The 23807-nt window shown below is 40.3% G+C and overlaps 3 protein-coding genes across 4 annotated transcripts; 1 reads left to right on the top strand and 2 right to left on the bottom strand.

The window, feature by feature from the left end:
* LOC133969267 (uncharacterized) lies at positions 1–2465 on the bottom strand. Of its 2 annotated transcripts, none has more exons than XM_062405633.1 (3): positions 2100–2465; positions 1659–1961; positions 1–1131 (listed from the first exon to the last, which is right to left on the bottom strand). In XM_062405633.1, the coding sequence occupies exons 1-3, from the start codon at positions 2412–2414 to the stop codon at positions 478–480; spliced, it is 1272 nt and encodes a 423-aa protein (XP_062261617.1). In that variant the 5' UTR covers positions 2415–2465; the 3' UTR covers positions 1–477. The 2 variants fall into 2 exon arrangements, with proteins under 2 accessions (XP_062261617.1, XP_062261618.1); XM_062405634.1 differs by having other exon boundaries at positions 2096–2461.
* Positions 2466–3943: 1478 nt separating this feature from the next.
* On the top strand, positions 3944–11736 carry rabgef1 (RAB guanine nucleotide exchange factor (GEF) 1). The gene is made up of 9 exons (XM_062405632.1): positions 3944–3993; positions 5196–5387; positions 5626–5831; positions 5974–6140; positions 6326–6407; positions 6754–6886; positions 7082–7173; positions 7529–7785; positions 8302–11736. The coding sequence occupies exons 2-9, from the start codon at positions 5209–5211 to the stop codon at positions 8719–8721; spliced, it is 1536 nt and encodes a 511-aa protein (XP_062261616.1). The 5' UTR covers positions 3944–3993; positions 5196–5208; the 3' UTR covers positions 8722–11736.
* Positions 11737–12109: 373 nt separating this feature from the next.
* kcnj6 (potassium inwardly rectifying channel subfamily J member 6) lies at positions 12110–23727 on the bottom strand. Its single transcript, XM_062407086.1, has 3 exons — positions 23523–23727; positions 14668–15591; positions 12110–13333 (listed from the first exon to the last, which is right to left on the bottom strand). Exons 2-3 carry the CDS (start codon positions 15566–15568, stop codon positions 12981–12983), a joined length of 1254 nt encoding a protein of 417 aa, XP_062263070.1. The 5' UTR covers positions 15569–15591; positions 23523–23727; the 3' UTR covers positions 12110–12980.
* Between the last annotated feature and the right edge of the window lie 80 nt (positions 23728–23807).

Here is a 23807-nt window from a genome sequence, read left to right as displayed (position 1 = left end):
TTTTAAGTTGAAATAGTTTAATAATATTTCACACTGTATGGAAAGATTTACAATGAATGAAAGCACATGAAGTAAGAAATGGTGACAACAACAAACAAACCTCGTCCAGCAGAAATCACTATCAGTCCACTGTTTTCATATTGTCAAAATCCTTTCAACTTGAAGGAATAATTGGCCAGGTCGTATGCACCAACCAATCTGTATGTAGTGTTTTTCTTTCCCTTGTTTAAAAGAAAACACAGAATATGTGATTTATGTTCAACTTCAACTAAACCATAAAACTGCAAATTGAAAATAAATGCTGTCCAACCCTGTAATAATGTCTAACTCTATATAATACAATATTCAGTTGAAGAATTATCACAATCACTTTTATGCAGGCTATGAATGATAATTTAAAAGATGAATCAGATGATTGTGTCCCATCTAAGAGCACAATGTTTAGCTTGAGGAACTTTAACTGCACACTATTCCAGTCTAACTTGTTTTGAACGCAAGGTCATTCCTCTGCCTGCACAAGCTGCGGAGAACTTTCTCAGGGAACAGGAAGACGTTTCTGTTCCGCTCCAGGTCCTGAGCATTTATAACACGAGTCACCAAAGCTTGCTGTATGGCAGGAGACTCACAGGGGTGATGCTGCACGTTGTGACTCACATTCCTTCCTGGCTCAATGACTAACAGGCCCAGCATGCCGGCTTCCTCCTCCCTGTTATATTCTGTCACATTGGTATGTGTCTTAATACTTCCCATGCTTACAGTGGTTTCATTGCTTCTTTTTGACACACTGACTCCAAACTCTTCTGTGGTTCCATGTGTTTCACAGTTTCTGCTTCCAACAGCAGTTGAATTTGTTGCAGTCGTCTCATCTAATCCATCAGTGGAGATACTTGTACTTACTTGGCTAACATTAAAAAGGTGATTACCAGAGCAGGCCTTATTGATTGATTTGGATGTCTTGGTTTGTCTTGGTAAACTGGTGGTCCCAATTGTGGGTTTTTGTGAACCAGGAGCTGTTTCCTTAGTGTTTCTGCGTAGATAGGCTGTGTAGCCCTGAACCAGGAGACCTATCCCAGACTTATAAGACAGACGCAGCGACTCTGCCGATCCTAGTGGCACAGAGTGCAGCCGCACCTGTTGGGACAAGAATAAAGGTGAGTGCAGGGTTGATGTTAACAACATGTGAACACCCTATTACATACACTTTGCGGTTGATTCGGCAAACAGTGGCTTATCTAAACATCTGAAGGTTACATGGCAACAATGAGATTCATCTAGAGCTGTGATTGTTACAACCCAATTAATCTAAATATGCTCTTTCTCTTTGCTCTGTATTTGTTCTCCACCAATTTCTAAGGGGAAATAAGTTAGCGAATGCTGAAAAAAATTACCTCAAGTGATATCAATACACTTGATCTATTTAAAGAATAAATCTGAGGGAGTTGAGACTAAGCTTAGCTTTCCAGACCTTTGTAGCATGCACCTTATTTCTCCTTGAGACTAGCTTCTTGAGGCTACATGCCACATATGGTTTGAATGTCATTGTGGGTAATGTAAGCACTGGATTTCGATACGACCATTGTGTAAAAGGACACTATCCCTTGCACTTAGAAGAAAATAAGAGCAAGCATATTAGCTTGAGCCTTTTTCAGTCTCCTGACCTGGTGTATTCTCATGTGCAGATGAAATGCAGCTCCTGTCAGCCACTGCCGCATGGACACTGTACTCATCCTCTTCTTATTGGTCATCCTCTCATAATGGTCGATAAGCTCGAGTTTCAGCCATCTGTCATAGAGCTCTGTGGTCTCAGCCATCTTCTCCTCATTGTTAGCAAACTCAGGGATCAGGCATAGGTAGCTATAGATAATCCTGCCAATTCTTGAAGAGATGCTGATGCCAAAAATATCCTCAGCCAGGGGGCTCTGAGTTGACAGGTCCCCCTCGGTCGATCCTTCTGTCCGGACCTGGAGAGATATCAGAAAAGAAATGGGTGCTCAAAGAAAAATCATGGGATTACCAAAGTCAACCGAAACTTTGGCTGATTTCACAAAGTATTCAATAATGACATACAAGCTAGACAAAATAAAAAAGTTTTCACCAACTTGTTGAGCAATCTGGTCAAAAAGCAAAGATAGAGCCAGAGCAACAACCCCAACGCCTCCATAGGTGATCCTTCTGCTGCCTCCCAGCTCTCTGTTCAGGCTCAGGCTGAATTGAGTCCGCTGCTCCCTGCTCATGCTCCGCTGTACGAAGGCATGATGATGCTGCAGCGCTGCAGAGGAGTCCAGTGACAAGAAGGTGGTGAGGACCGGGTCCAAGGAGATATCAGGAACGATGCTGGCATCTCGAGCCACAGAAAACAGTTCCTGAACAGTGCCTGGAGAAGGAAGACACAAACTGCGACCTGTCAGGATCATGGCTCTCGTCTAACCAGTGTGCGTTGGCATGTGTTATCTTTCTGTCAGTGTGTTTGTGTGTTTACCCACCCCAGTCAGATTGGTGTTATCAGCATGACCAGCAGTCCAGTGAAGGACTCATGCATATGAATACAAATGCACATTACCTAAAATTATAAAAGGCTAGTTTCAAGTAGTTACAGGAGCACCTAATTTCCAATGGACTTTTGATTGCAGTCTGTACCTTCCAAATTCAGGGTATCAGTCAGAGTTGTTATCCAATGTTCGAATGTGGGTCCATCCGTCTTTCAGGGTTGGAGAATAATCTTTTTGCACAGAGAAGGCCATAGGGCAGAAGATATTGTTTTTCACTCAGACATAGCTGTAAAGTAAATCCCTTCTGCTTGGCTATATTTATCACACATTGTTGAAATTTGTATGCAACCTTACTTTAGAGTAATATAATCTATATACAATTTTAACCTGTATCAAACATTGTCTGGCATGATGGATCATTTTTGACATAATATAAACCTTTATTCTAAATGTCCTCCGTTATTTCAAACCCCAGTTCTTTTCCCCATTCTTTCTTTACTGGTCCCAGATCTTGTAAATATATCATATATAAATTAAATGGCCTGTCTTTCCACTAAACAATCTTTCAAACATTGATCTAACTTATCTGGCCTCGCTGTTTCTGCACTTTTTGTAATCAAATCGGTGTTTTAGACTCAGACACAACCTCTGAACATTAACCTTAATGTCAATAAGCAAGCAGTCAATGCACTGTGAAGGACACATTTACTCTGCTGGCCCCGCAGCAAACTCCTTTTTCAGTAAATCTGATATGAGACCAGGAATTAGTCAATAATATGTGATGTCCAGGAATAACACTGAAGACTGTTTGAATGAAGTGAGAATCAGTGTGACCATGTTTAACAGTTTAATTACCCAATTTAATTTTACACTGAAAACAGCACTTTAAATAGCACATCTACATCTTGTACTCAATTTTACATCATAATATTATTATTTTAGTAGTAGGAGCAAAACATTGCATTACAATTACATAATTTTAATTAATTATCTTATTGTCTTAGAAACGATATATATAAAGCAGTGCTCTTCTGTGCTGTAGCTTATGAATATGATAGAGAACTATGTACTATGATAATAAAAAAGACAGAGACAGACAGAAAAATAGATAGATAGATAGATAGATAGATAGATATACAGACAGATTATCTGTTTAACAGTAATATTGCTATGAACTCACTCGGCTGGAGTCTGTGACCCTTGCGCTGCAGTTTGCATCTAGCGTGACGTCATTCACCACTCCTTGACATGTAGCCCTCGATTCTAAAGTAAATAAACACTCTCGCGGATATTTATTATTCCTTTAATCAAAACTCATTGGATGAAACCCTACGCTCTGAGATCGCAAACTGAACAACAAATAAACAAGTAAACAAATGAAACCACCAGGCTGTCGCGTTGTTGTCTCGATGACGTCAGTGGCGTGAACTCGCCTGATTGGCGGTCAGCATGCAGCGGAGGTTCCTGCTTCCGGTTTCAGATCAGATCAGGGACAACGGAGCAGGTGAGCAGATAAACACAACAAATACATGACATGTGAAACATAGGCGATCAGACACTGAGCGCGATGTTCTTAGTGGCAGTCCTCCCTTAATCGCTGCGTAAAATACGGCTACGTTGTTTTTAGCTAGCAGAGCTACAGGCTGTCGACACATTGAAAGGACAATAAAGGGGAACCTCGGGGATCATCATGGGTTTGTCCCCGTGCAGGACAGGAGGACTCACTATGGACTCATGAGAGACGATCTCTACTACACTGGACACATATGACAGATGTTGCCGTCACCATCCCTACGCTCAAAACACACAGAGTGATTATCTGTATCGCTCCCCCCAAGTTACTCCAGATCATCTGGGTCTACGTCATTTGATTAGTTGCGTATAACTTTACCGTCTGATTCAGGTCCTCCATACCCAACGTGCAGCTTGTCAAGAAGTGGGACTAGGAAAAAAAGATCTTACGATTTAGTGAGTAAAGTATCTTTATCAAAGAATGAACACACGGAAGTACAATATTCACTTTGCCACATGTTGTTATTGTTAATATAAAAAGCAATCCTATCCTACTTGGGTTAGCATTGGGAGTTGGAGTCCATCCCAGCTGCCAATGGGTGAGAGCGGTGTACATCCTGAACAGGTCACCACCATATCTAAGGGCCAACATATAGAGACCTAAGGACTATTCACACTCACATTCAAACCTAAGAACCATTTAAAGTATTCAGTAAATCTAATCTCAATGTTCTTGGACTGTAGGAGGAAGCCGTAGTACCAGGGAAAACCCCCACAGGCACTGTGTAAAAAAAGCAAAGTTTCAAGCAAAGACTTTTCTGCTGAGAATTACAATTAACAAATAATAGGGATCAATTTATAATCAATAATTAATGAATTTGACAAAACAGAAGACATGAATGTAAAATATAGAGAGCAAGGAAGATGTTCAGACCTGTCTAAATATTAATGTAGGAAGTAATTTGCTCACACACTCACCCCATAATGAAAACCATGCATTACAGGAATTGCCTGTTTTTGAAATTGACTAAACTGATGATAAATCGTGGTAAACTGTGAGATTTGAGTATTAGACACAGTGCATATAAAATGTGTAATATCTGAGAGCAGCAGCAGGCAGCAGCATCGAGATCAGTCTGTTCAGCAGCGCATACAAATGTACTTATAAGTCAGATGCTGATACTTTAATTTCAGATCGGACAGCATCATGAGTCAGCGGACCGAGCGGCGGGGGATACATGTGGACCAATCAGACCTGCTGTGCAAAAAGGGATGCGGTTTCTATGGGTACACAGCATGGCAGGGCCTGTGCTCCAAGTGCTGGAGGGAGGAGTATCAGCGGGTACGGCAGCAACAGATCCAGGATGACTGGGCCTTGGCAGCAAAGTAAGACTCTTACTTGGCTGCACCTTCTCTACCCAATGTTAACAATTTATTGTTACCTCACCATGCATGGCTTGTCACTGAAGCATATGCAGAGGAAAATAAAGGCTTGCCTCTTTTTAATGTATCAGCTTTGTATTTTTGAGAACAATTTGAATGCAGATCAAATGGCATAATTTGCCAGTTTGGGTGTGTAAAATTGATTACTGAACTATTCTCCATTAATTTTCTTTGATCCTAGGTTGCAACGGGAGGAGGAGGCAGCGTATGCCAGCAGTCAGGGAGCGCAGTCCCAGCCCCACGCCCAGTCCACACCACCACACCCAGGACACGTCTCCCTAGGTCCCTTCTCCAAGTTTGAGGAGAAGAAAACCAATGAGAAGACTCGAAAAGTGACCACCGTTAAGAAGTTCTTCAGCCCTTCATCACGCACCGCTTCTAAGAAAGGTATAACATTACAGCATGGTGTTACTAATTTGTTTTACTGAGAATTATTCAGAAGATTCAAGACTCACTTTCTGTTATTTGAGTTATTAAAGTGACAAGGAGTTAGTGGGGTCCAACATAGACTGTGGTTCCTCCTTCTCAGAAGCGCAAGAGGGCAAATCGCCCAGCCCGTCGATTAGCCGCCAAGCCAGCTTCGATACAGACCAAGTGTCCAAGGACTTTGTGGACTTTTTGAAGAATCTCCATAAGCCCGGCAGGGAGATCCATAAGCAGTGTCGAGCCTTCATAGTCACCATGTCCAGCAAGAAGGTTTGTTGTGTTCAGTGACTTGAAATCTAGTAGCATGATAATTAACTGTTAATTGTTTTTCCTGACCCGGGCCTCATTTCCCCAAAATCACCCTGAAGTTAAGATTATCATGGAAAGTTGATCTTAAGAAATTACCAAAGGTTAAAAAGGGTTTTCCAAAAACGTCGAACTTCTTGTCTTGACAGGATCTCGGTGCTGATGAACTTTCAGAGTGCGTTCAGGATTTCTACCAGCACTTGGCTGACCGGTTGATGGGTCACTTTAAAGGTTTGACAAGACACTCAACAGTTATGTTTCGAAAACATTGACACGTTTGATATTTGGCTTTTAGTTCCACAGCATCATATTTTATGTTTATATTGTAATATAAAGAACATTGTTCCTCACTCCTAACTGGATTGATAAACATAGCCGGATAATAACCAGCATTGCCAGGTGAGATTACCCAAAGAGAACCTGACTAAACTGATCCCACCTCTTAATTCAGGCTCTTCTGTTGTACTTGATCACATACTGTGTGGACACAGTGTGTTGTGCCCACTAGGTGGCAGCATAGGCAGGGTTTACCGATAGGGTGTTGTGACTGTGGTCTGATTTATGTGTTGTTCGCCAGGCTCTTCAGATTCTGTGGAGCAGGTGATGGACCAAGTGGAAAAGTACATAATGACTCGACTGTATAAGAGCGTGTTCTGTCCAGAAACCAGTGATGACGAGAAGAATGATCTGGCCACACAGAAAAGGATAAGGTGGGCACCCCTAGTTTCCATGATTACAATACAGTATTAATAAAGGGAAGTGGAACAATCCACACATGTTCAGACTGGATACATTTCTTTTGAGAGTTTTACTTTAGTGACAATAACAATTGTGTATGGTTATGTCCTAATACCCCAAAACAGCTTTTGGAGCGCTCCAATGAATATTATGTTGTTCCCATGCAGGGCTTTACACTGGGTGACCATAGAAATGCTGTGTGTGTCCTTTGATGAAGAAATCCCTGAAGTCTCTGATAATGTGGTCAACGCAATAACAGGTCAGAGAGTATGCCTGAGTGTCAGTCAAATTGATACTTCTTGCCAAATGTACATATCATATGTGGACCGGCTGACACAGCGGAAATAATGTGACCACCTCTGAATGTGGTCTGAGTGATCTGATCTCATTTGGGTGAGTTCAGACCTGTACTTAGATCTGTCCACCTGTGATGGATCACTCAGGCTGGAGGTTAATACCAAGGTCTAATAGTTTCAGCTCTAGAAATTTCAGGTATATATTTTGTAATTTAGGTGAACTGAATCTTTATTCACATTTTATTAAACCACCTGAAGATACATAAATCTTTCCTCCCTCTGACTTATACTTTGTGTATTTATCTGGGACTCTTGCAGATATCATCGAGATGGACTCGAAGAGGGTTCCCCGGGACAAACTTTTGTGCATCACACGCTGCAGTAAACACATCTTCAGTGCCATTAGGATCACCAAGAATGAGCCGGCCTCCGCTGATGACTTTCTCCCCGCGCTCATTCACATCGTGCTCAAGGCGAACCCTCCGCGACTTCAGTCTAACATCCAGTACATCACTCGCTTCTGTAACCCCAGCAGGCTGATGAGCGGAGAGGATGGATACTACTTCACCAACTTGGTGAGTTGTTCCTCTTCTCCTCTTTACCTCAGCTCTTGTCAGAGCCAGTTTGAGTTGGAGGCCTCTCGTCTCACAGTGGTGCTGTATAAGTTCCTACTGTGCTACTATAGTTTAGCATCATCTGTAAAATTTTAATCTATTAACATCATTTATAGTGCCTGTTGCTGTTGACAGAACATCTGAAGAGAAATACTCACGTCATCAGAATAAAATAAATAATTTACCAAAGTTTAAACAATTTTAGTGTGGGAAATTGAAATTGTTGAATATTACATAACATTGCAGGTTAAAGCTCTTTAATTGTGATGATTTTCTTTTTTCTTAATCTTATTGTTGACTGAATATTTTTGGACAGTTTGGTGATGGACACAAGCTATTTGAATACATAATCTCAGCTTTCGGGAAATTATTATTTTCACAGTCAAGCCGACAAATCCATTACTCTGACAGAGCTAAGCTAGCTGTTTCATTATTTCATTACCTTTATTTTCCGTTGGTATGTCTTTCTTATTTTAGTGCTGTGCAGTGGCCTTCATCGAGAAGTTGGACGCTCAGTCTCTCAACCTCTCCCCGGAGGAATTTGAGCGCTACATGTCCGGCCAAGCTTCACCGCGATTCAGCACCTCAGACGGCGACTTGGGCCACGCTGGTTCGCCACCTGACGTGACCGCCACCAACCCCGCCCTGGCTCAGCTCAATCACAATCTGAAGCTGCTGTCAGGCCTCAGCAGCAAGCAGGAGAGTCTGATGGAGGCCGCTCAGAGCCTGCAGGCTGACCTCCTCGCCTGGCCCCAGACCGTGCAACGGGAGGTGAACGGAATTGTGGAAAAGTACCCGCTGGAGATTCTGTCTCGCACAGTTTCTGCCATCGATGCCAACAACATGGAAAATGACAACCTGCCACCACCGCTCACACCCCAGGTGTTTGCTGGGTAGCGGAGTCTCCAAAGGGAGGAAACGTTTCATTTGCAGCTAAGGTACTCCTGCTTTAAGTCAGCTAACTACCTGTGCTTTGAGTTTGATGGTAACATCCCACATGCAACCATCTCCAGTAAAGTTTACAGCTTCACCTTGCTGAGTTGCTTCTGCACCTTAAAGGCCCAGTGTCCTAAATCACTCCTTATATCATATATGGTACACATGGTACTTTTTATTTAATATTTCCTCTAAATAGTGCCCTTATACAATGCAAAGAGAAAGGTAATATTAATAGTGCATACTGCAGCTGTAATTGAGTGCCTAATATATATGGAGTAGTGAATGAAAGTGATTTCAAACACAGTGTCAGTCAAACCAGCATTATAAACAATAACATTTCACACTATCAATCAATACATTTCAATATAATCACAGTGATCAGTGGATTTCCCCACAAGGCAAAGTTAATCTGCTCCAGTGTTGCCAGATGTACGCTAATTATTGTATTTGTATGATTATCTTGCCCTCTGTACGATCAATAATCAACGGGGTGCGATAATTTGATCATTTTGCGCGACCTAGTATTATCAGGTGTAATCAATTACGACTGTATTTAAGCATCTTTTCTCAAGTTAGGACCTTCCTGTCTGATGTTTCAAAATAAGAGCCCTGTGCCTTGAAAAGGATCGTTTCTGAAAACTTAATTCGCTTTGGAATGTCAACACAGAGACTACTCTGGTTGTATGATAATTTCCCTTAAAAATATGATAATTCTTAAGCTTCCGGTACGATACTTCAATATTTCCCATCTGGCAACGCTGATCTGCAAAAATCTTTCATTGCAATTTCAACTTGTAAATGCAAACGTGTGCAGTTGAACAAAGCAGTCTGTGCTAAGCTAAATAATAATTCTCCTCTGTCGGAGTTGACAGACACGCAAGATATATGTGACATGTTTTTATATGGTCCAAACACATCTTTTATATAAAATGAGAGAGTTTGTTAATTCATGACTAAGCTAATGTGACAGGTAGCAACCTAGCTAACTAATGTTGCACTGTACACAGCACAGTGAGGGGAGATTATGGAGCTACCTAAGGAAAGGCCTCACTGTATTTACTGGCAGATAAAAATACAGCTAATTGTTCTTGTGGTTTCTTACAGAGCTAAACACTAGTAATAATACTAAATAAATTACTTGCTATTTGGACCTTAAACATTCAGCATTATCCGAGTTACTTCATTGATCTTTAAATGTTTATGGTATTGCATTAAATTGTTCCCCTACATTGCAAATTTACTTATGTTAAAATGCTGATGAAAGCTAGTTGGAAATATCTCTTAAAAAAAAAAAGTGATTGATACATTTATATTTGCTTAGTTAAACATGGGCTCTCTTGAACTTGTATTTTATTTTCAGTAACAATAACGATCCGGTTTGCTTTCACATCTCTGTGTCAGCTCACATTCGGACTGGTTCGAACATTTATATATTGGTACATTTATATATACATTATATTGGTTTGGGCATTAATAGCAACGTAATCCTCTTCAAAGCTGCTTCTCCTGATCACATCTGCCAAATGTCACAGTTTTCACTCTTTTTGTTTCTGCGTGAAGCCAGTTTGACGTGTCAATATAGGCACATAACTTCTTTTCTCGCTGTTTTTTAACATTTTAGAAATCCAGCTGTAAAAAAAGTAGAGGAGACACAGAACGAGTCTGTCAAGTTGTCATAGTAAAATATCAAATGAATTTAAAAGGTCCTTCAGTTTTATTTTTTATTTTAATGAATACATTGTGTTGACTTTTAAAAATTGAGTGTCTTTTGTTAGGCTTTCCACACTTTTATTTCTATGATCAGTCTGTGTTATAAGGTAGTAAGCATCTTATACTATAAATACTGTATTTAAGATATTTAGTTTGTTGTTTTATGATTTTCAGTATAATGTTGAGTGTAACAGCATGTTGTTGTTCTCTGACTGCTGCCCTTACTATCAATGTATAATATAAATATTAACTCTCGTGAAGGGACAGCTGATGTTTCAAATTGGGTTACGGTAATTTACCACACTCACCTGCAAAGAGAACCAGAGCTCTGTGTGATAGGGTCACGTGTGTTTTAACAAATCCAGACACTAGCAGGATGATGTTAGTTAGTTAAATGATGCTCTTGTTTCCTTTCGCTAACTAGTGTTTTAGCCTAATTAGTTGGATTGATGTTTTTTTCCATTTTTAAATGTAAAATTAAATATCTGAAAGAGCAGCAGACTCAATATTTATAAAAGGGAAGCTGAATAGAGTCAAAACCATGAGTATAAACATATAAATGAATATGTTTTTTTTTTTTACAAATTAAAAGTTGAGGAACTATAAAGAGTACGTCTGGTGACGTGTAAAAACTAAAGATTATTTGATCATAATGATTATATTTGTAGCCAGAGCTTGATTTATGTAATTCCTCTGTGCCATTGACCTCCATTGCTGTTAAAAAGCAGAAACTCTTGTATGAGGGACATCTGCTAAAAACCACAATGCACAGCTGTTAAAGAAAAAGAACGAGCCTTTCCATTGAAACTGAATCTATACGTGTGACCTGTTTTTATAGATTTAGAACTACCCTAGAAACCATGTGAACTAATCTGGGCCGGGTAATGGCCGACAGGGGACTGATGTTTAACTTGGACTAACAAATTCTTGGTTTTGGAATATCCCAAATAATTTCACATGAAACATATAAGCATTTTATGATGAGGTGTCATCAGCTTGTTGTTTACTGGAATTATTTGGTAAAAAATTGTCTAAATAAAACTAAAAACTAGAGCATTCTTTCGACTAATTGAAACTAACAATATCGCAGTTAAAGGTGTTTGAGTGTACAAGGTGTATGATACAATAATTAAAAAATAATTATTGCATTTTTCATTTGAGTGAAATAAAGAGAATGAACTGAAACAAAGGACTTTAGTCTCTGTGGCAGGTTAACTGTAGAAATACAGTATATACATACAATAAACAATAAGTTGTACTGTGTCTTTTTTGTTTTGAAAATGTAACAGAGGTTTATTTCCTATAATATGATTAACTGTATAATATTAATAATAATAAGCTCTTTGGTAAATATGGACCATTTTCTATACTGTAATTAACTACCATTTGTCAACAGCTCACATTTGTCTAACAACAATAGTTAGTAGTTTTTACATTATAAATATCAGATTAGTTCATATTACTAACGAAACCACTCTTCTTTTCTAAAGTAAGAGTTTGACTAAAGTACCTTTTCTTGTAATCAAATATTTTAATGTGTGGTTAGAAAAGCATCTCAGTGCTTTTTATACCACTGAAAAATATGACACATTTGAAAGCAGTGATAAGCACATTAACAAGGTTCATGTACAAAGAAAAAAACCTCAATCATCATCATCAGCAGTTTACTCTTTATTCATGTTTGATACTTTTGGGTGACATGAGAGATTTCTGGAGACTGGAATAGTGACACACTTTCTCCACTAGAGGCCTCCGATGTGCAAAAGTGACTTAATGCAGTTTTAAAGGGCCATTGTGTGAAGTCACGTGGCTGTAAACAGCGAGTCATGGCTTCTCGAGGAATAGCATCGTAGTCATGTAGCACTACCTTAAACAACACCTATCATTTTGGGAAGAAGTTGTCATTGGTTTAAACTAGAGTTTGCATCCATTGAGATGTAAGTTTTTCTTCCAACATTATCCTCATACTGTATATATACAATACAATATAAATTAACTGCAGATAATGTGTATACATGCTTATATATATATATATGAAAAAAAACAAATAATGAAAGCTTTATACAGAACCATCCTAAACAAATTAGTATCAAACATTTGTTAAATATTCACACTGCAACAAAACAAAAAATTCAAAACATTGTATAGTATATACAAAAATACTCATACAAATGACCCTAGGAATATTTTTAATAGAAAAAATAATAGGAATCTCATCAGGAGGACATCACATTATATTTGAAACATGCACTTGCCGCGAAGGGGTTTCCGTTCAGCGGTGGGCCACATGTCAAGATGTTTACTTTTTGATTTTGGGGGGTAAATTAATCACTGAGTTAAAGCGGAAATTTGGTGCAGGATACTTGGTCTACTGTGCTCATTGGTCCTCAGAATAACACTGTGCTTTTCAAGCTTGTGTGAGCATCCCAAACGGGAGGCGTAGAATACAGTCCACTAATCTCATATGGGCATTAAACTTGCCGTCATTCCCTCCTCTATCTCATCGGCTACACTTTGGACTCGCTCTCTATGTTGGCAACGTCCCCGTTCCGCTCAGTCTGCTGACCCTTACCCTTGCTGTCCGTGCAGGTCTTGGTCTCCTGACCCTCCTGCTCGGACTCCTGCAGGCCCTGCTGACTCAGCTTACTGGCCAGTGACCAGGTCAGGGGCAGCCGGGCGCGGTTTGTCATGTCAGCAAGCTCTCTGGCACTGCAGGCGGGCGTGTTGGTCTCGTAGATGTCGTGGAAGCTGTTGTAGTCCACCTCGTAGAAGCCGTCCTCTAATGTCAGGACTGGTGTGAAGCGGTGGCCCCACTTGATCTCTCTGCTGATGTACGAGCTCCTCGCCTGGCACGTCATGCCTGGAAACACAGCACAACGTTGAGGATTAAACAATTCATAGGAAGAGTCCAGTTCGGGCCAACTTAGAGCATCAGTTCATTCACATTACAAATAAACATATTTCCCAATTTTCTCTCATGGTATGTAATAATAGCTTGGGTTTTATTTGTCTGGGTTATATCTCTCAGTTTTCTCCCTCCGTCCCAGTGCACTGGTTTGATTGGAATTTAGGTTGCGGCGCTCACCCAGTCTGTCAACATGATGAAGTATAATAATGTTCCTATGGATTCATTGAGCTTTGCTGCTACAGTGTTTATGCCTTTATTGATTTATGTCTTGCTCCACTAGCACGAATACAAGCATGTAGAATCACCTGCTAGAAGTTCCATCTTTACATTGTACTGATGAATATACACACAACTACGAATTAATCACTTTTAAATGAGACATATATACAGTATGTAATATTTTTTTTCTATGTCCTGCGATGTTCTAACTGAATCCAACAATATGCGTGACTGCAAGGGAGTAGCTTACACATTTCTATCGGACACTAACTGGGCTGTGTGGGTTGACCAGCAGGCCACACTACAATAGATGTTCCTGTTATTTCGGAACATCTCTACACACATTCCTTTTTCTGGCAGTGTCAAGATTTGAGGCTGCCAGCTTTTAAGAACACAGAGCACATTGCATTATCAGTTTCAAGCATTTCTGCCAAATGGTTTGTTTGTTTCCCTCAATATCAGTAAAATGAAGCCAAAATATCAGGGACACGAAGGCCACCATCAGTTTGTCGTACAGTTCAGCTTTGAATGTAAACAGTTATTTGACGGATTGAACTTTACGCTAAGCTGTGAATGACTGTGCAGTTTTGAAAATATTCAAAGTACAAGTGCCTCAAATATACACTTAAATGCACTACTTGTGTAAATGTACTTTCATTTGAGCGCTGCTTTTCAAATCCTTTTACTCGTGTTTTGATGTGTCATTTTGAGCTTTGGCTCAGCTTACTGCAGGAATCCTCATTGAGTCTCCAGCAGTGGCTTCTAAACACACCACCCAGGCATTACGTAATTGGTTCTTCTTTTTTATGGTTGAGACAAATGATTACATACCAGTTCCTTTTAGATATGCAACTCCTTCTAATCTAAAATACCAGAATATATTTTTAGGAATTTTAGGCTGAGGGCAAAATTAATGTTGTGGTACACAGCACATAACTAAAATATAACACAAAACAAGATTATTATAGTTGATCAGATAACCCCAGTTTCATCACAATGTATTTCATATTTGCAAAGACAGCAAAATAAAGATTACTAAAATTAATACCACCTAAGAAATGACTCACCTGTGGCCTCCACCATCCCCTCCAGAATAACCACTATCTCCAGGTCCTCCCTGGACAGGTGGGCTTGGGAGATGTCCCAGAAGGGGCTGCTCTGGTTTATCTCATGGCAAATGATGAGCGGTGACACCAGGAAGAGCCTGTCGTCCCCCGTGTTGTAACCCACATTCATGTCCGTCTGGTTCAAAGGGATGAACTCCCCTTCCTTGGTCTGCTTAGACTTGATAAGCTTGGCCCTGATTGACGCCTCCACGATGTGCGAGTTTCGGAGGTCGCCGACTCTGAACATCAGGCACAGTCGTCCGTCTCTCATTGAGATTACCGCATTGGTGGAAAACACTAGAGTCTCAGCTCGCTTCTTGGGCTGCGAGATCTTGACAAACATGCAACCCACCATGAAGGCATTCACGATGGATCCCAGCACTGACTGAATTAAAAGCAGAAGTATCCCCTCGGGGCATTTGTCTGTGATGACTCTATACCCATAACCGATGGTCGTCTCCGTCTCGATGGAGAAGAGAAAAGCTGATACAAACCCGTTGAGGTTATTGACACATGGAGTCCACTGATTGTCTGATATATGGTCCAGGTCGCCCCGGAGGTAAGCAATAAGCCACCACATGAAGCCAAAGAAGAGCCAGGTCACTGTGTACACCAGCACGAAGATGAAGAGGTTGAGCCCCCATTTGAGGTCTACGAGCGTGGTGAAAAGGTCCGTCAGATACCTGTATGTCTCTCGAACATTCCCCTGGTGCACGTTGCACTTCCCGTCTTTCCGGACGTAGCGCTGGACCTTCCTTTCTCTGTCCATTTCCCGCAGCTGTTTAGGCAGGTTCTCACGGGCCTGCTTTGGCAACTTGGGCTTTGGTTTGATAAAGGCTGGGCTCTCCACATCCTGCTCCATGGGGTTCCTCGATAGATTCAGGCCTGTAAGAGCGGAAACAAGGCAGGAATTTGTATTAGTTAGTACAAGGAAGTATTGATGATGGAGTCTTTACAGAGGCTGTAGGCAGGGATATAAAGTACCCAAATATATGACATCAAGTACTACTTAAGTACAAACATGAACTTAATTAGAGTATTTCTATTCAAGGTACTTTGTTACTCTATTTCATGACAATTATCGGACTGCTAGACTGTAGTGGTAGCTTTTAATATAATAATAATAATAAAGTTACATGGCTCAGACCCAGGAAAGAAAAAGTGCTTTTACACCAAAATGTATTGAGTCCAAATTATTGTTTAAGGTTGTCTTTATATAAACTTGTCCATAGTGAAACATGCACATTTATTTTTTCTTTAGTCAGAAAACTGGACAAGTATGAAACAATGATTTCAGGAACACTGCATACTAAACAGCAGTCATTCCCAAGCTGCAGTGTTGTGCTGATGAAATAGTTATTTCAGAATCCCAACATTGTTCGATAAAAACTTCGAGTATTTTAATGGGACCAGCTGCATTGCCATTTACAATCCCAGTTAAAAAAAACTACAAGTTGAATTTTCTTGAAAGCCAAACGGCTTCTGATCTGTTACTCAGAAGCTTTCACCATCACCTTTTAGATCATCCACTCTCAAATACCCAATGTGTTATTTTCAGATTTACACACTATGGGGGCCATTTTGGAAAAGCTCCATTTTAGTTTGGCCTGGGAGATGAAACCGAGAAAAAGAGGCTTTTGCAAATTTAACATCTTGATGTGGCTGTGCTGTCAGAATGAGTGGCAGCTTCACAAACAAGGCATCCAAGCACATAATATCAGAAACAATAGACCTCCTACTCCGCCATTGTTTCCACTATCACCACCACGTCCAGTGTGCAGATACTGTTCCACTTGTAGTACTACACAGTTTCAGCATGAAACTGTGCAGCTACTGTGAGACAGAGAGAAAACATGTCACCATCCACACAGCCAGAGGCGAGCAACACCCATCAGCGCCCACGGGGAAATCACAGAGTGAGGTAAGCAGATCTGCAGAATCCGATAATTATTCACTAAAGAGAGGTAGGATATCTAAAGTTCCGTACAGTGAAAGAAACACCTTTATATCACATTCTAATGGCGTTTGCCATCTGACCTGACAAACACACTGTAGAATACAAAATGAGGCTGTCACACCAAGTTTAACACACCCCATCAAACAACTGGGACTTGATGTTACATTACATTACATTACATGTCATTTAGCTGACGCTTTTATCCAAAGCGACTTACATTTTGAGAACACTCATCATTTTATGAGGGGCCATCTAGGGGTTCAGTATCTTGCCAAGGACACTTAGGCATGCAGATGGGATAGAGTGGGATTCGAACCGGCGACCTTCTTGTTGCAGAGCACCCGCTCTATCCCCTAGGCCACGCTCTCCATGTTCTTTTTTTTAAGCTTTCCCAGTATAGTTTCCAGTGAAATTTCAGTTATGTTTTATGTTCTATGTGTTTAGAGAGATATTTGACAGCATTTCCGGCCTGAAAAGAACAGCTAACGTTCAGTTTTTTTTTACTATTAGCAACTGTGTATTTTGCAGGAGAAAAATAATAACATTATGAATTGCTTTATTTTTTAAAGTACAATATGTAATTCCGGTCCGAGGGGTCTTCATTAAAGAGCTTTGGAGCTGTCTCCACCACCGAAAATCTATCTGACGACACTCAGGCGCAAATCTTGTTCACAGATGAGGTTATGTATTAAATTTACGTTACATTTAGTTAAGCTGTGGTTTGAACCTGGCTGGAAACATTTTGAATAATGTATGTAAACGAGTCACCAAAATAATATGATATATTTATTTAAGAATTGTTACATATTATATCTTTAAAGGTTATATATATGTTTTCATTTTACCGGTCAGTTAAAGAAACATGCAGAAGGCTTCAGGTGAGAGGAGTGAGTGGCAGGCAACAAGGTCCCCGGCTGGAATCATTATCGTTATTTTGTCGGTAAGTGTCATTGACAGTGTTTGTCAGAGGGCTGCACCGTTCCCGAGCTGCAATTGTGTCTGACAATTTTGAGACAATCTGACATTCACACCCACAATATGCTGTGATTAGGCAGCTGAGTGGAGGTGACAGAGTAAACTGGGTTTGAACTCTCTCTCTCTATAAAGCTCTTTTTCCAGTTAATGCAGTAATTTGTTTTAGTTAAATGTGCGCTTTCATACCCATTTAAATCATCCTTAATCTCCTCCTTTCTACATCAGCAGACTTCACTCTTCCAGTGTGGACATTCAGAACAGCTACAGACGCACTGGATTTGGGTTGTGGTCGTCATATGAAGATTTCCTCAAGAAAGGCTTGACTGATCAGGCTCTGTGGTACTTGGACTGGAGTATTGCTTAAGACCCAACTGTGACGTTGCAGTTTTGGCCAAAGCTTGAAACTGCATTTCTACAAGGGACTTGATATGAAGAAAAGGCAGAAAAGAAGCTTGAGCGGCGCTAAAGTATTTGCTCATCAATCCCATCATATCTGTGTAATCATACGGGGGGGGGGGGGGATTTAGTCGGAGCCTAGACGCCAAGCACTAAACCTGTTCTACTGTTTCAATTAACATTTGAATTGACTGAACGGTACTACAAGGCAGCATTACCATTTAAAATTATATACTGTACTCGAACGCAAGAATCCAAGAGCATGTCTTCTAAACACTGCTCAACGTTTCCAGTCACAAAGCTTCATATTTACACATTAATCTTTTCCCACTTGATGGCCCAAGGGACAAAGGACCTCTATACATTCAGTATTTTTCTGTAATGGGAAATTTTGCACCTTGAAAGGGGACTAGCTTCATTCAGTGGCGGCTATTAGACTGACACACAATAAACATTGGTGGTGTGTTGCCCTGAACACAACATTCTTTACATTCTTCACAATTAAAAGGACATTCGAAATTAATGAAGGCACGTTTCAAGCAGGCAACACACTAGACAGTGCCCCCCCCCCCCCCCTGCTTTTTATCCCGGCTGTAAGGTGCGTTACATCCTACATCCATTACAACTAGAGTAGAGGCTGACACAGTCTGTTGAATTATTGAATTGAATCAGTTTAAACTTTTTAATTTAACTTCTTTAACTTCTTAATTTCTATTTCTTAATTTTAAAATGAGGATTACTGCTTTTAATTTGTATATATTCAATATTTATATTATCATTTTAATGATTAAGAAAAAATTAAGCCCTGTGAAGGTATCAATATTTTCTAAAAACCTAAAATTGAACAATGGAAAATTAGAATGGAGATTAAACAATACGGAGAAAATGGGGAGCAGGCAACATTACTTTTACTTAAGGAAAGAATTTGAATACATGTAAAAATAGATCCAGTATCTTTGAAATACAATAGAGTCGTTATGTGAATCCTCTGATGGGGCTGTCACAGTTGTTTTTACATTTTTTCCTGCTGTCGTGGCAGATTTCCTCCTCTGAGCACCAAGCCTCAGCCACCATCAGTGTTTCTACCAGTGGAACAAATAGCTGCGTTGAAGCTGCTCTGCTCTCCGTTCACAGGGGAATATTATGAGCTTCGGCAGCGCTGGTTTCCATGGCAACATGCAGCACACTCTACCAAGTGCTCACAATATATCAGAAATGTGGTGGATGAGGCTGCGGCGTTGGGTAATCGTTTTCATCTGGTTTCAGAAGGCCTGAGGACGAACAATGTTCTGTATCTGCTTTGTGCATGAAGCTGTCATTCACATCACAGCTGGGTTTTTCTATTGGCTGGAGCACATGTGAATACAGAAATATAATGATGCAGGTTCTTTGTTTGGATGAAACCCGACACTTGAAAGCTAATACTGTCAACAAATTGTTAATTTTCAATAGTAGTCGACTGGCATTTTAGCAACATTACTGTTCCCAATTGTTTTGTTCAACTGCAACAAGCCTGGTTAATGACCAAGGCTTGAGTTAAGGGGTTCATGTCCTGGGTAAAGCGTTATCATGAATATTTTTTATATCATTTTTCCTTGGACAAGCGTTAGATGTATTGTTCATGTTTTAAATTTCGTATATTTTACTGGGGAATTAGGTCTGATGTGAAACTTGGTTCATAGGTAATTCACTATAACTTGAGCATAAACTTGTGCAATCCAGTAAAAGCAAGTGTTCATGCTACCTAAACACTTTCAATGTTGGTGAACACATTCACAAGGCTCAATTAATTCCCCATGATATCAACATCCAAGTCATAATTGTGACAGCGAAGCCAAATTTTTCGTAAACCTCTGACATATCTGATTTGCTGCTTGTAAAAGAAAACAAACATTAATACCTCGCGTCAACCACAGTCTGAAACTAAGTAACCTCTGAAATGTAAAAAAGTGTTATATTGTACAATAAAATTTAAAAATCCTTATTCAGAAACAATTTATATGCAGACTGTCATTTTGTCTATACTATTGTGTTTTGGTGCTAGTTTATTGATTAGGACATGAATTATTCAACAATGAGCAATAAGTAGTAGCACAAGAACATTTGAGTTGTAAACGCATCAATATTTTCTGACATTATTTTCCCTCCCACATGATGTGAACGTAGCATTGGCATTTGTATGTACACGGACTTCCTGCAACCTATAGAAGGGCTCCAACTGTGATCAATGCAATACTGTCTAAGGGAAAGATTAATGGGGCTTTCACTTCCTGATCCTAAAATAGCTCCTTCTTGGAATCAGAGGCCACAATGAATGGAATTAAATTGAATCACTGGAGGTTACTGCAAAGAAGATAATCAGTTTCACTCATGGTTATGGAAGAGCATCAACTCTGGGCCTGGTCAGCAGGATCTGGTGTATAGTGTGTCGATTGGACGTCAATCTCTCCCCATGGAACACATGAGCAGACACTCATTTTATGATTCAGTTTCTAGCTTTTCTCATTATCTGCTGTGTGAGGAAGATTGTGAACAGGTATTAATCCTAGAGGCTGCATGGGGATGTGCTATTTTTAGCTCAGCTCCTCAGTATAAACATCACATACAAAATAATTTTCAGACCTCACCACAGTATTTCTCCATCTTTTAGAGCTTGGGTTCAAATAGGACTAAGTGGATGGAAACAATTCAAATTTAACAACTGATTCTCTGAAATAAAAGTGAAACAAATGTACACGGGCGAACGGTGTGGGCCTTTTCAACCTGTAGATAAATGGAAATAATAGTTACGGAAATTGTCCAACTCTTAAACATAACATGCCAGGAAGCTCAAAGATAAGAGCCCATTAAAACCTAATTTCACTTTCACTAAGTGTCAGGTCAGATATTGATTGTGCTTCTATAGTGTTTTCTGCTCAATAAGTTCCCTTTGAGTGAAGTAACTACGGTAAGTGGCTGCCATTTATAACTGTTGGTCAAAGACCGTAAAGGTTCTTTGTTGGTGCTCAGCAGAACATACTGGATCATCCTTTACAAAAGGCAACATTTATATAGACGCAGCTTGTTGTTTCACCATGGCAGACCCATGGAGAAACAACAGTGTGCCTTGATTCGATTAAAGAATATCACGGCTATTTTTATACAGTCTACGGGCTATCAGCACAGCATGGCTCTACAAACAATACGAGCCATGCAGTCTAGCTAGCTACCACGCAGGCCCACAGAGAGTGTGCTGCACTTGTGTCTGCAAGAGTGAACACAGCCCTGAAATAAGCTTCACACACGAACGCTCCTACACTGATGATAGTACGCAGCGGATCTAGTTTATCAGTCTGCAGAGGAGCTAGCTGCCCTTTTATTGGCTCTCCTGTACAAATTCAATTTAGTTGAGCTTGTGTGATTAGAGAAGAAAAAGGGGAATTTTGGCAACAGGGAAGTCGGCGGTGTGGCCAATAAAAGCAATTCTTCTGTATGAGATGCTGGTGTTACATCTAGTGGCAGCGTTAATTATATGTATGACCTTTACAGGGTTCTTCATCACATGACAATATGACGGGTAGACACATAATGCAGTTTATCTGATGGTTTCTCAAACCAGGTCAGTCGTGTTCCCAGCCTAGATACTGTGTCACTTCCTGCATCAGTCCTTCAAAGAATGAAGATGATAAACTACAGTGAGAGTCTCTGCTTTCCTGTAGTTGCAGAGAAGATGGCAGACTGAGCAACACAAACTAAAACAGTCAGAGGTAAATCTTCTTCAGTAGAATGTATTTTTTTGATTGAAAATTAAGCAATTGTATTGGAATAAACCAGCAAGCTTTTTCTACACTGGAACACGTTTTATTCCAGAAAAAGCTTAGCTAAATTTAGTTTAGTTAGGCTTGGGAATAACTATCTTCACAAACAAGATTAAAACATGTTTAAAAATGACTTATTTCATTGTAGTTATCGGTTTCATTAAAGACAAATTAATTCACTTGAGGTTGAACGCTTCATGTTAGCAGAATTGATTTTCCATTTTGTGGTTTTATTAGTGGTTACATAAGTAATCTATAATTAATGGGACACCACTAATTACAGCATCCAGAGCACAACATCAGATCCAGTTATCTCTTCCACATTAATTAGCAAGTATTATAGATTCAATAGAAACCAGCTGTCATCGTTATGGGTGATTACTGCTTCCTGGTGCTGATATTTGATACCTCAGGAGGTTTATCTATAAAGCTTCTCAACATTCTTCACAATTACTCCGCACCTCTTCTCTCATTTAAATCTTATACCTGCAGTATACATGAGGAAATTATTATTTAACTTTAGATATCAGATATTTAAAAAGGAAAAAAAAGTCATGCTTCAGGCATGGTATGAACCGTAAAAAATAATTTAGCATATTTAGAGAAAAAAAACTACAGCGTTTGACTATAGCTGCTAAGAAGACTCAGTGTATTAATGTTTCACGACATAAAGGGTAACAATATGAGTGTATCTTTCTGAAAAGGGCCTGGGGTTTCTCACTCTCAAATGATCCATTACCAAAATAGCTTAGAATTCACATAGCTGTGAATATTTTGTATATGGAAATCAGTCCAAGCGAGAGGTCTCCCTGATGACCGTAAGTGCTTTGCTGGAGGAGGTATATCTTACAAGTTGCTCTTGTAGCCTTAATGGATTATAACTGATATACAACACATTAGTAAATTGTAGGCTATAGTAATCATTAGTAAGTTAATTAACTGAGGCCTTCAGCTGAACCTCAGCTAGTGCCTTATCACAAAATTGGAACCAATAGGTCTATAATTTCCATTGAGGGTCACGTTACAAACATAAACAGTGATTTCCCATCTACAAAGCTATAGTTCAGATTTCTGCACCTACTCCTCTCGCCTTTAACTAGCTGTGTCGTTCAGAGAGTAGATATGGTTAGAGGATACCCGGTTTCACTGTTATTATCCTGTGGCTGCTCTTTTAAAATCCAGAAAACTGAACAACATGGTTTTGTCATGGAGCAGGCAGGGCTAAGTGGTTTTGTTGGGATCAGGTGCATCTGCATGGACAGACTGGGAGATTTCCCGTTGCCATGGAGATGAAGGTGATCCAGATGATAATAAAGGCTTAGTTAAGTGTTAGTTAATTTTCAGCCTTTATCAGCTGCATGGTGTCTGGTTGAGTGTGTGTGTTGTGGTGTGATGGCTGCGGGCCTGCATGCTCTCTCAGCCCGGAACATTTTCCTTCCAACACCTTCTAGTTTCTTCCATCTACCAGGGCTGCTTCCCTCCATCATGTCACAGCAGGAAACCAACTACAACCATCAACGATCCACATGCAGATGCGTCTTTCCCTGGATTCCGATTATTCCCAATTAATCTGTGAGTCGCCTCGCACTGTTGTGTAACCATCCGCCCCCTCCACCAACCCCCATGTAACAAATGATCCCATTTAAGATGCGATGATCGCCGCCAGCAGCAGCTGCGGGGTGACTTCTCACCTGGTGCAGCAGACCGACGATCACTCTCCGGCTCATCTGCACCCGCGTTGCTCCCGTGGGAAGAAAATCTCCACCGAGTTCCTAGCGTGTGGTCATCGAGACGCTCTGCGAGATCTGACCGAGCAGCGAGCCTCTAGTCCCCCCTGTTCTCCATCCTCCTCTCCTAAGAAGAAGCATCGGCCGTCAGCCTCCACCCCTGACAATGGTAGAGAGACATGGAAGAACACCGGGGAGAGAGGGAGTGAGCGGCAGAGAGAGAGGGAGAGGGGTGGTAGGGACGGGGAG

The sequence above is a fragment of the Platichthys flesus genome, chromosome 15 (assembly GCF_949316205.1).
Source record: "Platichthys flesus chromosome 15, fPlaFle2.1, whole genome shotgun sequence".
Taxonomy (NCBI): domain Eukaryota; kingdom Metazoa; phylum Chordata; class Actinopteri; order Pleuronectiformes; family Pleuronectidae; genus Platichthys; species Platichthys flesus.
The sequence above is the reverse complement of the archived record's forward strand: the minus strand, read 5'-3'. Positions and strand labels throughout refer to the sequence as shown.

Bases quoted from the DNA above. Each gene is read 5' to 3' on its own strand.
- LOC133969267 (XM_062405633.1), bottom strand. From the start codon at position 2,414: ATGATCCTGACAGGTCGCAGTTTGTGTCTTCCTTCTCCAGGCACTGTT. The intron at 1,962-2,099 runs GTTGGTGAAAAC...ATATCTCTCCAG, and splicing joins TTGACCAGATTGCTCAACAA to GTCCGGACAGAAGGATCGAC. The intron at 1,132-1,658 runs GTCAGGAGACTG...TTGTCCCAACAG, and splicing joins TGCACATGAGAATACACCAG to GTGCGGCTGCACTCTGTGCC.
- rabgef1 (XM_062405632.1), top strand. From the start codon at position 5,209: ATGAGTCAGCGGACCGAGCGGCGGGGGATACATGTGGACCAATCAGAC. The intron at 5,832-5,973 runs GTATAACATTAC...CCTCCTTCTCAG, and splicing joins ACGCACCGCTTCTAAGAAAG to AAGCGCAAGAGGGCAAATCG. The intron at 7,174-7,528 runs GTCAGAGAGTAT...GGACTCTTGCAG, and splicing joins TGTGGTCAACGCAATAACAG to ATATCATCGAGATGGACTCG.
- kcnj6 (XM_062407086.1), bottom strand. From the start codon at position 15,568: ATGGAGCAGGATGTGGAGAGCCCAGCCTTTATCAAACCAAAGCCCAAG. The intron at 13,334-14,667 runs GTGAGTCATTTC...CTGTGTTTCCAG, and splicing joins GGGGATGGTGGAGGCCACAG to GCATGACGTGCCAGGCGAGG.